At 39.2% G+C, this 16,216-nt stretch overlaps 2 protein-coding genes across 2 annotated transcripts; one reads left to right on the plus strand and one right to left on the minus strand.

The window, feature by feature from the left end:
* The first annotated feature begins 1,164 nt into the window (after nt 1-1,164).
* smc5 (structural maintenance of chromosomes 5) lies at nt 1,165-12,824 on the plus strand. Its single transcript, XM_061075372.1, has 24 exons — nt 1,165-1,372; nt 2,334-2,475; nt 2,744-2,796; nt 3,115-3,277; nt 3,440-3,574; nt 3,966-4,106; nt 4,192-4,353; nt 4,766-4,837; nt 5,179-5,434; nt 5,565-5,719; nt 6,033-6,146; nt 6,258-6,352; nt 6,499-6,631; nt 6,884-7,057; nt 7,203-7,372; nt 7,649-7,772; nt 8,108-8,230; nt 9,042-9,167; nt 9,320-9,415; nt 9,786-9,890; nt 10,022-10,141; nt 10,824-11,003; nt 11,564-11,659; nt 12,471-12,824. Exons 1-24 carry the CDS (start codon nt 1,239-1,241, stop codon nt 12,603-12,605), a joined length of 3,204 nt encoding a protein of 1,067 aa, XP_060931355.1. The 5' UTR covers nt 1,165-1,238; the 3' UTR covers nt 12,606-12,824.
* Nucleotides 12,825-13,408: 584 nt separating this feature from the next.
* cfap276 (cilia and flagella associated protein 276) lies at nt 13,409-15,430 on the minus strand. The gene is made up of 5 exons (XM_061075124.1): nt 15,370-15,430; nt 14,515-14,589; nt 13,784-13,900; nt 13,583-13,698; nt 13,409-13,493 (listed from the first exon to the last, which is right to left on the minus strand). Exons 2-5 carry the CDS (start codon nt 14,587-14,589, stop codon nt 13,409-13,411), a joined length of 393 nt encoding a protein of 130 aa, XP_060931107.1. The 5' UTR covers nt 15,370-15,430.
* Between the last annotated feature and the right edge of the window lie 786 nt (nt 15,431-16,216).

The following is a 16,216-nucleotide window of genomic DNA, read 5'->3' on the forward strand; positions in this document are numbered from 1 at the left end:
AAAGCCATTTCATTTGCCTGAATAATAATAATAATAATAAATAGAAATAGTACAAAATAGAATAAAATAGAATATAAAAATGTTTAAATAGAAAATAAAATGTATATATCTAAAAAATATATATATAAAATAAATATATACAGGAGCAGTATCAAATGTGATTCAACTTGTAACAAGAATAATATAAAATTTTTAGGGCTGCAAAGCAGCACTGGGTGGGCCCGAGCACATCCATTTTGAAGCGTTGCATGCTTTTTGTCTGAAAAAACTAAAATAACCAGTTCTGAGAGAGAGAGACGTAACCTTTGCAAAACATAAAGTTTCCTTTGATCTAGGAAGACTGAAATCAAAGGATTCATGGTCCATGTATGTCCGCGTTACAGAACATCGTGTTTTAATGGCGTGTAATCAAACTTTGACGCCACGCCACGGTCACACCGTGTGATTAAAAAAAAATCCGTCAGTCAGTTTTTATCTCCATCTTGTTGTGATGACACTCATCTCAATTTGAAGTTGATCCGATGAAAACCCTGGTACAAGTGTATCAAAGAAAAAATGTGGAATATGGCCAAAATGGCCACTAAATGCAAAATAGCAGGCTTCCTGTTGTGTTTTTCCAATTGCACCAAGAGACTTTTTTGTTTGTCTGGTCATGATACACCTGTATATCGATTTTTGTGAAGATAGGTCAATGGGAACACCTTCCGGGGGTCTCGGGCTGTCTCGGGGGGCACCGTTGAGCCATTTTGCGACGCCCATTGAAAATTCCTTCAGAATACGTAAATTTTCACCACTTTCTAACTTTCTGCAAATTTTGGTAAGAAGTTGAGCATGTTAAAGCCCTCAAAAAGCCAATTCATTTGCCTGAATAATAATAATAATAATCATTACAATAGGGTCTCACCAGACACCTTTGATGTCTGTGCTCGGGCCCTAATGAGGTGTAGGAGAAGCAGAAAAACCATTGCCGACGCACAAAAGCTACACTGAGCATCTTGATCACATTTAACATCGAATAAAGTTGTACAATGCGAGTCGAGGGGTTAATGATCAGCAGGGAAATTACTGAGATCCCGCGATAATGACCGGGAGTTTTTACGATGACGTCGACCTAAACACACGTGACCCACATTGTCCAACCAGCCGTCAACAACAACGGGGCAAAGCGCGGGAGGGAGACGCTCACATGTAGCGCTGCAAACAGGAAGCTGGTGTTTTTATTATAACTTCTTTTAAACATGGCGGCGGCCGTCAAGCGCCCGCGGTCCTCACAGGCTCACAGCAGCTCGCAGACCAGCGTCAGCAGCCGGCCCAAGGAGGAGGGTCGCTTCGTGGAAGGATCCATTCTTCGCATCACCATGAAAAACTTCCTGTAAGTCACCTCCCCTCAACTGTCAGTCAACAACCAGGACCTGTGCTAGCTGCGCCGCTAAGCTAACATGTCTGCCTGTTGCCAACGTGCGGTCTGGCCCCTGTGGGAGCAGGACACAGTCGTGCACGTACAGAGCTAAAGCAGAAGACTGTTAGTAAAGATGGACGATGTGTTTGCTCATCGAAGTGAAGCCAAAGCGACTCCCCTCCCGGTACCCGGCTGCCCTAAAGCTCACAAACCCCGCCTCCTCCATGTGAGTGGATGGGGCATGGGCCTAACAAAGAAATGAAAATACACGTAAAATAACGATCTCAAAGTTAGTCTCTCTGTAACGTTAAGTAAGTTAAGTTAAAAATGTCATTTATAACACTGATGTAAGTTCAAGAGCTCATCCTCCCCATAGACTGTAGATGTGTCTCAATTCAAGGGCTGCATCCTAAAGGCCAGTGCGTCACTGAGTTGTCACATTTCATAAGCACTTTCAAATGTGTCCGATGAATGTGTCCTTTCATCCCTGAGAAACAAACCTCACTGCCCAATCTATCATTGCACTTTTGTGACAAACTGTTTGTCAAAGAGATAACGGTGCAGGCAAGTGACGTCCACTGCCTGAGTATCGGGTTGCATCGTCTTGGAAATTTGTGAATAATAATCGGTGCGTCTGTTCTTCACAAATAAACACCCAGTGGATGCAGATAAACACATAATAAGCATTTAGTATGAACTCAAGGGGATTTGCAGCATTTCCCTGAGTAGATTCTTTAGCAGAGGCATATGTCTAATGATCAGTTTAGTCTCTAGACAAACCCTGAACTGAAGATACATGAAATGGATCTGCTCTCATTGATTTATTTATTGTCAGTAGAGGTGCTCTTTATTTCAGAAAAAGGTCTGTGTCTGCTCTATGTCTGTTGTAGAACACTGCAGGAAAACCTTTAATATTTGCTCTGTACTTTGACAGAACCTATGACCTCTCTGTGGTGAATCCTGGACCTAATCTGAACATGATTGTTGGAGCTAATGGAACTGGCAAGTCCAGCATTGTTTGTGCCATCTGTCTGGGCCTGGCAGGCAAGACCGCTATCCTGGGCAGAGGCGACAAGGTACACAGCAGAGCAACACTGTAGCTGCACTTTATCAGGCCTTGGTTTCTTGAATTGTATCATTCAAGGCTGACATGTAGGTTTTCATCTGAGAGGAACAGCACAACTGTTCTTTTTTTAATACATTGTTATTATAATGTCATTCATCGTCCTCTTGCACAGCAAGAATCACCCAGTCTAATTATTATAAACTAATATTAGCTGACAAATACTTTTGATAATTATGATGCCTGTTAAAAAGATTTGTCTCTTTGTTTGTTTTTTGTAGGTTGGGCTTTATGTCAAACGTGGGTGCACGAAGGGATTTATTGAGATTGAACTGTGAGTTATGTGACACACACACACACACACACACACACACACACACACACACACAAACACACACAGTATTGTTACTAGGAAAGGTAAGCTTTTAGATATAGTCAATTTTATCCATTTGTGTTTCATTTGTACGGATGGCTCTGAGGAACCAGTTTAGAATGTCGATATTAATCTTTGTGATGTAATTTAGCAAAAAATAAACATATTTCAGAAGCCATGTCATGATCTAATGAATAATAATTGAATAACATTCTGTCAAGTCTGACCAGTGCTATGTTTACCTGATTGTTGGAGCACACCCCCTTGTTGTTATTGAAGGTACAAGGTTGGTGGCAACTTGGTGATCCACAGAGAGATTCACGTGGAGAACAATCAGTCTCAGTGGATGTTGAACGGAAGACCCAGTAACCAGAAAACTGTGGAAGAGGAGGTTAGAGCTCTGCACATCCAAGTCAGCAACCTCTGCCAGTTTCTGCCTCAGGTATGATGTTATGCTTAATTAATCCTGTTATGTGGGATAGAATTATTTGTGCTGTAATGTCTTAGCTCTAAGAAGTTAAAAGCTCAGGTTATTCTTAAAAGCCATATCCGAATAACTTTTTACTCACCATTTTCGATTGATTTGGCTGGTTTGTCCCTTTAGGAAAAGGTGGGGGAGTTTGCCAAAATGTCCAAAATTGAGTTGCTAGAAGCAACTGAGAAGTCAGTGGGACCACCAGAGATGTACGAGTACCACTGTAAGCTCAAAAACTTTCGCAACAAGGAACGAGAACTGGAGGTAAACCAAGTCCTTTATTTAAGGGGAAATGCTTTGGATACAATTTTGTTGATGTTGAAAACTCAGTACTTTTTCAAGAGCTAGTAAAAAATACAAGAACAATTTTGTGTGTTTATTTATATATATATATATATATATATAAAGGTGTATGTCTTAACATTAAACATAGTTGTAATTTCTTTGGATTCTGTACTGTAGTCACAATCAGTTCTACATCATCGATTATTTATATATATATATATATATATATATATATATATATATATATATATATATATATATATATATATATATTTTTTTTTTTATCTGTATTAAAAAAAATATATAAAGAGCATTTTGCTTCTGGCACCTACAGGTTTATCAGTGTCGGTTGTGGTTTGTTTCCCTTTAGAACGCTGTGAAAGACAAGGTCAGCTTCATGGAGAAGGCCAAGCAGAGGCACGAGAGGAACAAACTGGATGTGAACCGTTACTACGAAAAGAAGAGACATCTTGACGTGATCCTGCTGCTTCAGAAGAAGAAACCGTGGGTGGTGAGTGGTTGAAAAAAAACATGAGAAAGGGAGAGAACTGAACATTGTGCGCACTCGGACAACACTGAATTCCATCCCTCTTTAGGAGTATGAGGCCACCCGTAAGGAGCTGGAAGATGCAAAGAAGGAGCGAGATGAGGCTAAAAAGCAGCTCTCTGCCCTGAAGCAGGCCCAGACACCCATGCTGAGGAAGATCCAGCAGATTGAAGACAAAATGAAGCCCACCGATGCACAAATAAAGGCTAAGGTAAAAAGGCAAATATTGATAGACTCTGAGTGATGTATCTGAAGAATAGCAGTCAGGTCTTAAAGAAGAAATGTGGGAAGTTATGTTATTTTCTGTAGAGCTGTAGAATACCCTTGAATTAAACTTTTCTACTTCTTTAAATGCAGTTTTATAATAAATGTACTAGACAATAACATCCAATGAAGAGCTATTGTCACGTGCAGGCACCCATGACTATAGACTAAGTATATTTCTTAAATGTTAAATAACCATGTATAAATCAGGAATAAATAAAATTACTTAACGTTTTTGGCCTAATATTGTTATCAGAAATCAAAGGCCTGGGTTGTCAGTATGTTTCTCTACAGTGAAATGAACACTGAAATTTATTATTTGTGATATGACAGTTAAAATGAGTTGAACAATTTTTCAGACTGCGGCCATCAGAGACGCATCAAACAGGTGCAAACAGAAACAAGATCAGTTGGATGGAAAAGAAAAAGAGGTAAGACTTCATCTTTGGGACTGAACAAAACATTGAAAGTCAAATTTGAATCAGTTTTTTGCGAAGAACACAAACATGTCATTATACACTAAATATACTTCCATCTTAGATTCAGCAGCCAAGAATGCTCATGTAAACATTTGTTCAATCAAGCAAATTAACAGCAAATATTTATTTTTTGAAGAGGTTTCAGATTATTTCAGTTCATTTGAAAATGGTATGCTTTGTTAGTACAATATAGTCCCACTTAATAACATTTAAGTTGTCCATATTCTGAGTATAAAGTAGCCTTGATCTGCAGCTGTATGTTTTTCATAATAAACAACAACTCTCCTTTGCAGATCGACGATACTAAACAAATACTGAATCTCAAGCAAAAGGAGGCGGAAGACCAACAGAAGCGACTCAGCAACACCCGACGCACGATCGATGACTTGAAGACAGAACTCGCCAAAGTCGGTGATCAACAAGATGTGACGCCTCAGATCAATGCCATCAATGTCGAGCTGAGAAGCATCCAGGAGGAGAGAGCCAAGCTTGAAGGAGAGAAGGCTGACCTTCAAAGGGAGAGGAACAACGTCTTTGCTGAGTCCAGGAGTGAGTGTTGTCCACAGTGTCCTCTGGACCACATTACAATGCTGCCTACTCAGGGACTTGAACTCTGCCTTTGTCTGTAACACACAGAGTTGGTTTCATGTAGGTTATGTTTATTCATTTTTATTGCCAGTGTTGGAGAGGAAGCTCAATGACATGACCAACATGATGAACGCCAAAGAGGAAAAGCTGCGAGGACGCCACAGGGACACACATTCTGCTCTTCAGTGGCTCAGGCAGAACAGAACTGTTTTTACTGGGAATGTTCATGAGCCCATGATGCTGATGGTGAGTATCAGTGAACCATGTTTAGCATTGTTTCAGAACATTTAATAAATGGATAATAACACACTATAATATAGTTGTAAGCAGATTTCTATTTTTCAAATTCTGTACATACAAAAATGCACACACGATAAAGATAAGTGAGTTCAGTTCCGTCAGGTTCAGAGGTAAAACCTGAGGTAAATGGGAATAAAAATATTAACAATTTAGGACATGTTCCCTTAAGAAACTGAAACCTGGTTGGTTTACTGATTAGAATTGTGATGATATATATTTTTTAAATGAGCCATGTATTGATTCTTTCATTATTTGTCAGATCAATGTCAAGGATTCTCGTTTCGCCAAGTATGTGGAAACTCACATCCCGTTCCGCGACCTGCGGTCGTTTGTCTTCCAGAGGAGAGACGACATGGAGACATTCATGACTGAGGTCAGCGTTATACAGAGCGCAAATTCCAGTTAAATTTAACGTCCGATGATTCAAAACTTAGTGTGAAGAGTTTTACCCTCCCAAATCCAAAACTGTACACTGTACCCTCAGGTCCGTGACAAATTGAACTTGAAGGTGAATTCCATTTCTGCCCCAGAGAGATCTTGTTCTAACGAGAAGCCAACCCTACCTATCGAATCTCTGAGGTGAGAGAAAAATAATTAATGTAATGAGGAATAAAATCAACGTGAACTGTATACTTTTGTTTAGGTCTCTATATTTATATAATGTTTGATCGCTGTTCTTGACCATTAAGTTTCGTACAAATTTTAAAAAGTGTACATATTCGCAGGCGTTTCGGGTTCTACTCCTACCTGCGTGAGATGTTCGATGCTCCTGATGAGGTGATGAGTTTCCTTTGTCACCAGTACAAAGTGCATGATGTCCCAGTTGGCAATGATCAAACCAAAGCATTGATCAAAACGGTACGTCCATCTTTCCACATTATGTCTTCAGAACAGCACAACACTGAAATTATGATGTTAGAAAAAGGATGTACTGGATGTCGGTGATGTCTGGAAAAATGCAAAACCCATGAAAAATGCAAAACCCATGAAATTACACACACATCACCTCTAAATTGACCAAACCTGACAGAATTGGTCTGTCAGGTTTAATTTTCAAGTTGGGTGAGCGCTAGTATCTGCCAAACTTTCTGTGCATTTTCTCTCTCAAAGGTGATTGAGGAGCCCTACCTCAAGGTGTTATACACGACAGAGGAGAGGTACACGGTGAAGAGGTCTCAGTACTCTAAAAAGATGATCACGAGCAACTCTGCATTGAACCCGTCTCAGTTCCTCAACATCACTGTGGATGCTGAGGGGAAACAGGAGCTGGAGCAGCAGATGAAGGTGAGATGCTGCATTATATATCTGAGCACAGCCCAAACACTTTTCTTTAATGATTTGTTAGTAGGAAATCTGGCATTTCTCGATATGTACTGTGCCTTAAGAACTGTCTGTCAAGATCTTCATTGTCAACACCCACTGTGACCAGGCAGGTGAACTGAAGCTACGAGACATTGAAGAACGGCTCAAGGCCCTGCAGAAGGAAATCATCGTCCTGGAGCGTCGAGACAATGAGCTGTTGGCCGAGAAAAAGCATCTCTCTGAAGTCAAGGGCAAAAAGAGACAACTGGAGCAGAAAATCAGTACCAAACAAGACAGGTATGTCTGTGGTGTAACATGAACAGTAATGTCTTGTGTTTACATAACTTAAGGTTTGGATCTCTTTAAAGACGTGTTAAGGCTGTTTTACTCTTCACCTTCCTGAACATTTATACTTGGTGTACAAAAACACTCTGTTGTTGCCCTGCAGAATAAGGTGTTTTTTTGTGCTTGTTTGACCAGTGAGAGACATTATAGCTGTTGCAGTGTGTGTCGATTTTATACAAAATAATAAACCAGCCTTTATATGTTGTCTCTCCCTCCCCGTGTGTTTAGTCTCCGGCATATGGAGCACAATGTCATTGACCTGAATGAGATTGAGAAGGGGATTAAAGTGAAAATTGCAGCTGTCAATTCACAGAAGGTTTCCATCGTGGCAGAGTTCATGGCCCAAATGAAGGTATGGCTACATTAGGTTGTTCACACAATAATAGCTGTGGCAAGACGTTTCTGACATTTTCTGTCTATGCCCTCCTCCCTTCTTTTTTTATGTGATATGTCACTGTAGGATTTAGCTAGATTTACAATAAATATCTGACAGCAATTAGGTCTTGCATTATTAACCAAACGCAAAGAAAGACTGTTTATAATTGGATTAGTTTATGAATGGATTTTTAAGAATAATGCTTTTTCATGTAATTTTTCTAAGAATGCACACCTATCCTCATGAGTTCTCTTGCCTTTGTCTGTCTGTCTTGTCTTTGACTGTCATTGTGCTCTTTTCGGTGTCTGTAGCTGAGGGCCAAGCTCACTATAGAGAAGGTGTACCTGGCTCTGGACACGGTGGGGCTGACGGAAGAGAAGGCCCAGCTGGAGAATGACTGTAGAGAAGGTGCCTCGGAACTTAAGTCCACGGATGTAAGTGTTTCACATAAAAGGCAGGATGGATTGAGAACACTTTGCTCACTGAAAGGAACAGGGGTCATGTCTGCATTTGTCCTGCAGGGCTCTCCACGATATTCCCTCATTTATTTCACTGGCTTATAACAACCTATTAAGACCTAAGGCACTGAACAAATCATACTCTAAAGCCGAAGCATTGTTTGAAAACAACCACCTAAACCTGATGGTTTTCTGAAGGACTGAGAGAAATGCCAACATTAAAAAATACTTTTATTTTTCAGCCTCCGAAACAGATAGAGGCATGAAATAAAAAACATTTGAGAACTCCAATACTTGGCTTTGATTGTAAAACATTGCCCCCTCCCAAATGTCAGAAACTTTAAAAAATATACACTCCACTTGCTAATATCGTCAGCCATTGTTTGAAGAAAATTTTAAATGGGAGACAAATTATGCTCGTTTTTGGGGTGCAGAATTTGAATTATGGGCATTAGTTGAATAGGTATAAAGTCTCCAAAGTTCAGAAAACGCTTTAGTTTTTTGAATTGCATTCACTGCTCCAGCAGCTGAAGAATCTCGCAGCTTTAAAGCCCAGTGTGCTGTGATTGGTCAGCTCGTGTTGAGCTCAGGTACGTCAGGACGAAAGGAAGCTGTGAACAGATGACGCTGCAATTAAACACAACACTGAAGATTATTTTAAATTATACTGGTATGATTCATTGCATTGTGATGTAGACGTAGGGAGGAGCCTGCAAACATATCGGCTGGTTTTAAGTATATTCACACATCCGTTCTAAATATATTAAATGTCCTTGTGTTCTTGCAGCAAAAATGCCAGCGTCTGGAGCAGAGGAAAGTTCAGCTGACAGAACAATGCAAAGGCCTGTTGAAGAGAGGGAAGTCGATCTGTCGGCTGCAGCCTAATGAGTCCTTACCTGAAGACCTGTGTAACGTTAGTGCTGAGCAGTCTTATCACTGCATTCCCTTTCTAGACGATTATCTTGTAATGCAGGATAATCACAACTGTGAACAACTTTTCAACATAAAAAAACATGATTCATAATGCTTTATTAAATGTTAATGGTTCATGTTATGTTAACGCAGGCATTCAGCAAGCTGCCAGACACACTGGACGAGATCGATGCCATGCTGAATGAGGAGCAATCCAGAGCCGAGTGCTTCACTGGCCTCAGTGAAAGTGTAAGGATCAGAAGCGCTTAATGTTTTACAAACTCAATTATGTTCATTCTCAGAAGGCAGTTAGAAGCCTTTCTCAGCCTGGAAATCATGGATGAAATACAGATCATTTTCTATCACGATTGGCAGTAAATTCCAAATTGAAGTATTTGCAAAGTCATGAGTTTAATCGTAGCACCAATATTTAGGAAAAAATTCAATAAAGATTTTAATGCTTGTGTAATGATTTGGACAGATTAAACTGCTATATAAGAAATCTCTACAGAAAAGTATGAAGAACAAATAGTTTGATGCCCGGAAAATTATTTGTTGTGTTTTCCAGAGTGTGAATGTTTGTTTATTCTTCTGTTTGTTTATTCTTTCTGCTGTGAAGGTTGTTGACGAGTACAACAAAAGAGAGCAGGAGATCAAAAATCTGGAGAACGAGCTGCAAGATAAGAGCACTGCTCTAGACACCTACCGACAGAGCATAGCTGAGGTCTGTAACCAATTTTATTTTTATTATTATACAGTTCTTTTTCAAATAATGCTTCAGTCTGTTCTTCCTGATATGACAGAAATGCCACCTTTTGTATAAATTCATGTATAGAGACGTTGTTTGTGTCACAGGCGAAGGAATGTTGGCTGAACCCTCTGAAGCAGCTTGTTGAACAGATAAACGTCAAGTTCAGCGACTTCTTTCGCTCCATGCAGTGTGCCGGTGAGGTGGATCTGCACACGGAGAACGAGGTAAATACAGACACACACTCTTGATTAAATTAAATTTTTTTGATATATTAGTCCAAATTTATTTTTGGCCTTTTAAAACCTTAATGCCTGAGTTGCACAGGACCCATGTGTAGCGAATGGTGGTTCAGGCTAGAGTGCCAGCTAGAGTGCTTTTATTTTGAAACAGGTACAAAACATAATGTGACATATTTCACTGACATTGAAACTGTGGTGAAAGATCCCTTTCACTGTCTATTCTGCTGTAAAGTGCATACGGTACATGGAAACAATAGGCAACTGAATCTGTGTGGTTGCTTTCCGACGCGCATTTACTTACGATGTGGTCTGGGCATAAAATGTAATACTTGATTTCCACCGTTCCACCACCTCTGTGTCACACGTTTCGGTAATGCGCAAAATGTGAACATTCATGTGTGTCAAATTTAGCATTTTGAATGTCTTGTGTTTTGTTTTATACACATTTCTCTTATACTCAGCACAACATATGTGCTACAACTGAAACACCAGCCAGTTCAAACTGTGCTTTATTGTAAAACTTACCTCTTAATAGTGGATCCCACACTACTTCTAGCAAGAGGACTAAAGAAGAATGAAAGAGAAGAATAGGAGCATTCATAGGACGCGTTTAGAATAAAATGTGTTATCATATCATCACAGTGACAAAGCTGTTTGTCCACTGCAGGAGGAGTACGACAAATATGGGATCCGTATTCGGGTTAAGTTTCACAGCAGCAGTCAGCTTCACGAGCTGACGGCGCACCATCAGAGCGGAGGAGAGCGGAGCGTCACCACCATGCTCTACCTCATGGCCCTGCAGGAGCTCAACCTCTGCCCCTTCAGAGTGGTGGATGAGATCAACCAGGTAGCTAACGCACACACACATTACTTCAGTCTCTTGTGGAGCCAGTGCATTATTTACAACCTACTATAACCAAAGACTAAGAAGTTTGTTAGTAAGTAATTATATAAAAATAATCCAAGTGCATATAGAACAAACTCTTACCTTAGAGTGCCTAAAAAATACTTGGTGATTGAAATATGAAAACAGAAAAGTTCAAAGAAGTGGGAGAAAAATGATAAACCCTGACAGCAGTGGGGGGAAAGGATGTTGCTTTGATGTCATGTGTCAAAATGACGTTTGTTCTGCACTTTTTCACGTTATGAACAATTAGAAAAGCTGTAAACTTGACCTTTTTTATCTTTGTCTCCAAAATGAACAGATACAGACAGATTTGAAAGGATCAAAAGTTCATACCCACTTCCTTGATCAATCACTTCATAACAAATTTGTGACTGTACATATTGATTCATTCTTTTGTCACCTTTATACGCCCCTTGGTTTTACAAGTATCTCAAAAATGTGGATCCAGCGTCACTGCTCACTTGTTTGGATGTTACAGAGTCTGTTTCTCTTTTGTGTAGGGGATGGATCCTGTAAATGAGAGGAGAGTCTTTGACATTGTCGTCCGAACAGCCTGCAAAGAGACCACGTCCCAGTACTTCTTCATAACACCCAAAGTGAGTGTTGCTACTTTCTAATGAGTCAAGAGTCTGATCTTTACATTAGATACCATTTCCCCTTACTGATACTGATTGAGATGCCTGGCTTTTCAGTATTACAGATACCAAGTGCAGAACTGCATTTAACAAAACAACATATTTTAACAGACGTGTGCTACTAACCCTTTATTGAAATGATTATTGCTATCGTTGTTGTTTAACCTGTCTCAGGTTAAACCCTGTGAAAAAAAAGCCACTACTAGGCATCTCTTTGCTGCTCTAAATACTCTACTGTCCAGTGGCAGTGCAATGCAAAGAACAAGTGATTTATGGGAAAATAAAATTGCTTTTTTATGATATTATTTAGTGAAATTAATATACTTTAAAGGGAAAGATTCACATCCCTGTCGATGGCCGACCTGGGATTTTGAGCTTTATCCGAGGCCTTTCTGAAGCTGGTATCTGAACATCTCCACTGAATTTGTTATTAAAAGATGTTGCTCATAGTGACAGACCCAAACCAGAAACAACCACAAAGTTAGCAACCTGTTAGTGAACATAGTCGAGAATTAAGCTGCTAAAGAGACAGAATTTAGAGTAAATATTGCCAGACACATGGTTTTAAATAAAATGCTCGACTTGCTTCATATCTGGATGGATGTGTAAGACGGCAACAGAACATTTACAAACTGCGTTTAATGACCAAAAAGTCAGTGAATGCAGTTTTTAAATGTTCTGTCGTAAGCTGTCTATCTATTGTATTATGTTTATGCACAAGAGTCTCTCCTCCTCTTTTTCCTGAACCTTGTCTCCCACTGTGCGTCTCCAGCTGCTGCAGAATCTCGAGTACGCCGAGGAGATGACCATCCTGTTTGTCCATAACGGCCCCCACATGCTTCCTCCCAACCAGTGGGACGAGAAGGCCTTCATCAGACGGGCGTTGCAGAGAAAAGCCCGGACATGAAACCATCCAAAATGTACAATGAACAATTGAGCATTTGAAAGACAAGGTTATAGATTTATACTGAGGGAGTTTTTCATTTTGAATGAGACATTTAGAAAACTGCTTTATTGAGAGTAAAAATAATCCCTGCAGCGTTTGCACTTTTGTTTGTCCATGCAGAAACATGTTAACATGTGCAACAGTTCCTTGCATATTTATATATTTGAATAAAATGTTCTGCTGTTTTTATTTAAAATGGGTATATTCATTTTTTATTTTATTTTATATCTCACTTGAAAACCTCATTCAGTCTGCAGTACAGCATCAAGTAGGTAACTTTTTAACTGAGAAATAATATTCGCATGAAAAAACATTCATGCTATTTTAACTAACCATATGTGTGTCTTTGTTTATGACATATCTTTCAATCGGCACAGAAGTAAAGACAAAATTTAAATATCTTAGTCATGTATTGGAAGAGTGAGATAAGTGTTATTTTTATTCCACTTTTATTCTAAAAGATGTTCAGTGTTTATCAAGATATTTGTGGTTCAAGGGTTTTATCAAATCAAATCACCATCAGTCACCTTTCAGTGTTCAGCGTCAAGTCTCAAAAACGCTTTTAGATAAGTACCCGAAGCTTCATGTACAAAAGAAGCTGCCCATGTTCTCCCTGAGGTATTTAAGAAACACTTTCCTCCAGACCGAGACTCATAATAGATCTGAATCAGAAGCATTGCTTTATATTAGTTTCTGAACAAAGATGTTATCTGCTGTGATGATAAATGTTGGGAATTTTATTTTAACTGAAGTTCCTCAGTTCTTCACTTGATGCTGTGAACCGAGCGCCTCTGTGGGTCGACCCACACGACGATGTCTCTCTTCGGCAGATTTTCGTTTTCATGTTTCCTGTAAAATATGATAGATATTGTTGAACACAGTTTCAAGAGAATCCAGAAAGGCCATAATGAAGCCGGTCCATCACCACAAACACCCACCTGTGGTCCTCAGACACGCTCTCCTTCTGATATAAAGTCTGGTTCTTTTTATAGAAGAGGTCCTTGTCGTGATCATAAACTGAGCTTAGATTGAAGTCGAGGCTGTCGTTGGGAGCCTGAGGTGAAGAAGACGAGTGGTGCATTTAATAATATAGTTTTGGCTGTATAAGAGAAGGTGAACCCCCACCTGCTGGAGCTCACCTGGAGTTCATCGGACATAACACTCCGTCTGGTGCTGGCCAAAGTTGCTCTATCGTAGAGGCGACTCCACGGCTCCTCAGTCTGGGCCAGGTGTGTCGGTTTCTTGCATGTTTGTCTCTTCACAGAATGAGGGCAGGGGAAATGTATTCAAATTTACAAAACAAATTAATGTAAGTTAAACCAAATTGGCATCGCCTGATGGGTCACTCGTTGCTGAGGGTCATTTTAATTTGTATTGGCAAGCAGCAAGAGCAATGTTGTAGCCATTAGACTCTACAACACTCTGGAAGGCCACATTAACTTCAGATTAATATCAATAAGCACAAGTGAGTTATCAGTAGGTAAACTATAAAAACATCAATAAATATAATTGAGTTATCAGTAGCTAATCTACATTAACATCAGAAACATTAAACACCAGTGAGTAACAGGAGCTAAACTATATTAATATCAGATTAACTATGCACATTAGTGAGTTATCAGTAGCTAATCTACCTACATTTACATAGGTAACCAACAAACATCAGGTAAACATATAAACATTTAATAACATTATATGGCACACCCTTAGGGAATTAATTATAACACTATATTCATAATATATTGAATAAAATTGTCCTTTTTTGAATATATGGAATGAAAGCTTGAATATATGGAATTATCATTTGAATAAATGGAATTCTATTTTGAATATATTGACCGAAAGTTTAAATATAGATAAATATACTCACCAGTTGCGGTCTGAAGCCGCTGAGGCTGAACTCGTTTTCTAACTTTGGAGAGGGGAAAGGATCCCTGCTCGACATCTTAAATAAGAACACAACGCTAAAACCAAAACACCATCTGGTTTCTAAGCAACCAACACTTTCCGGTTGACCCTTTCAAAATAAAACCTTTGTTGAGGAACTTTTCCTCCCTTCAGTATTTTTATTTTTTTTAAAGTGTGTGTTTTCAATCCACTTTAATATTTTATTCCATTCATAAACATAATTAATAATTTCCTAAATTAGTGACAGATTCATTTTTGCAATTGTTTCACACCGAAAAACATTCTTAGGGTCTGACTCTGTTCAGAATTGTTCTCATGAGACTGGGGGCTTTGCAGATTAAACACCTCTGATCATCCCACTGAGCTTCAACTGTAAAATGACACTTATAGATGAATGCATGAGTAAAACTGATCATATAATGTAATATTAGACTTGAATACGTAATAAAACACCATTAAAATACTGTTAAATTACACTTATACAAGTATGCATCAGTAATAATTATCATATAATTAGGGCCCGAGCACTGACAGGCACTGACAGACAGTAAGGCCCTATTGAAATTGTAAGGATTATTATTATTATTTTTAAGGCAAATGAATTGGCTAAAATGAGACATAGACCTATGAAATTATCCTAATGAATACTTTTAATTTTGAGGATTCAAGTACATTCTGCAAGACATCACTTTTGTAGTTTTAATTGTGTATTTTTACAGTGGGATCTAGTTATCTTTTCTTACATTTCCCACCACTGCTTTAGAAATTATTTTCCCATTTATTTAACTGCTATGTAAATTTAGAAATGTATACTTACTGTTTATAAACTGTTTGGTTATGCAGCTCCCAATACGTCTGGAGTCTTTTCAGGAGATGATAGCAAACAGTTACCGGAGCCAATCAGCTTCCAGTTGACGTGTTACACCCGCCTCCTGCAGCACCTGCACCTGAGGGTTGGGGTCAGACCTTCCGCTGCTCCATCACTTCAGCACTGACGGGAGGCGACCATGCATCGAGGCCTGATTCACCTGAGCCACGTTTCATTGTGGCTGCTTTTTGCACAAGCCTCTGCGGATCTGCACCTGTGCACGGAGGTGAGGATCTGCGTGACTCTTTTGATCAGGGATCAGGAACAACCCCTTTCAGAGTTTAACTTAGTTTCAGGTACAAAGCTTTTCTCATGTAAATACAAAACTTTTTTTACACTTACAAAAAAAATAGCAGGAATATAAGATAGACATTTAATCTAAAAACCAACAAATTATCCATGTGTGTTGCTCTGAGGGTAAGAGACTTTTATAATGACAGTTGAGCCTTTTTGTGAACACAAATTCTAGTTATTTCTAGTTTGACCTAAAGCTTGTTTAACAGCTTCACTCCTAATGTCTGACTACAGTGAAACCTGCTCAAGTTCTGTGTTTTAAATGTGTTCTGCCGGAGAACTGACAAATTATAAAAGTACATTTTCTAAATGGCAGTTTTGAATAGGTACATTTCAACGGTGTGTTTCAGCAGCACCCGACGTTCAACACTTGAACATGTCGTGTGTTTATGGGAAGTGAACAAATGTTTGCTCTCTGAGTGTTTGAATTACATTAGTCATTCCCTCACACTTGTTTTACCAGATCTACCATATGCTGCATCGACAGCTGCTGTGCACCCCC

The sequence above is a fragment of the Limanda limanda genome, chromosome 7 (genome assembly GCF_963576545.1).
Source record: "Limanda limanda chromosome 7, fLimLim1.1, whole genome shotgun sequence".
Taxonomy (NCBI): Eukaryota; Metazoa; Chordata; class Actinopteri; order Pleuronectiformes; family Pleuronectidae; genus Limanda; species Limanda limanda.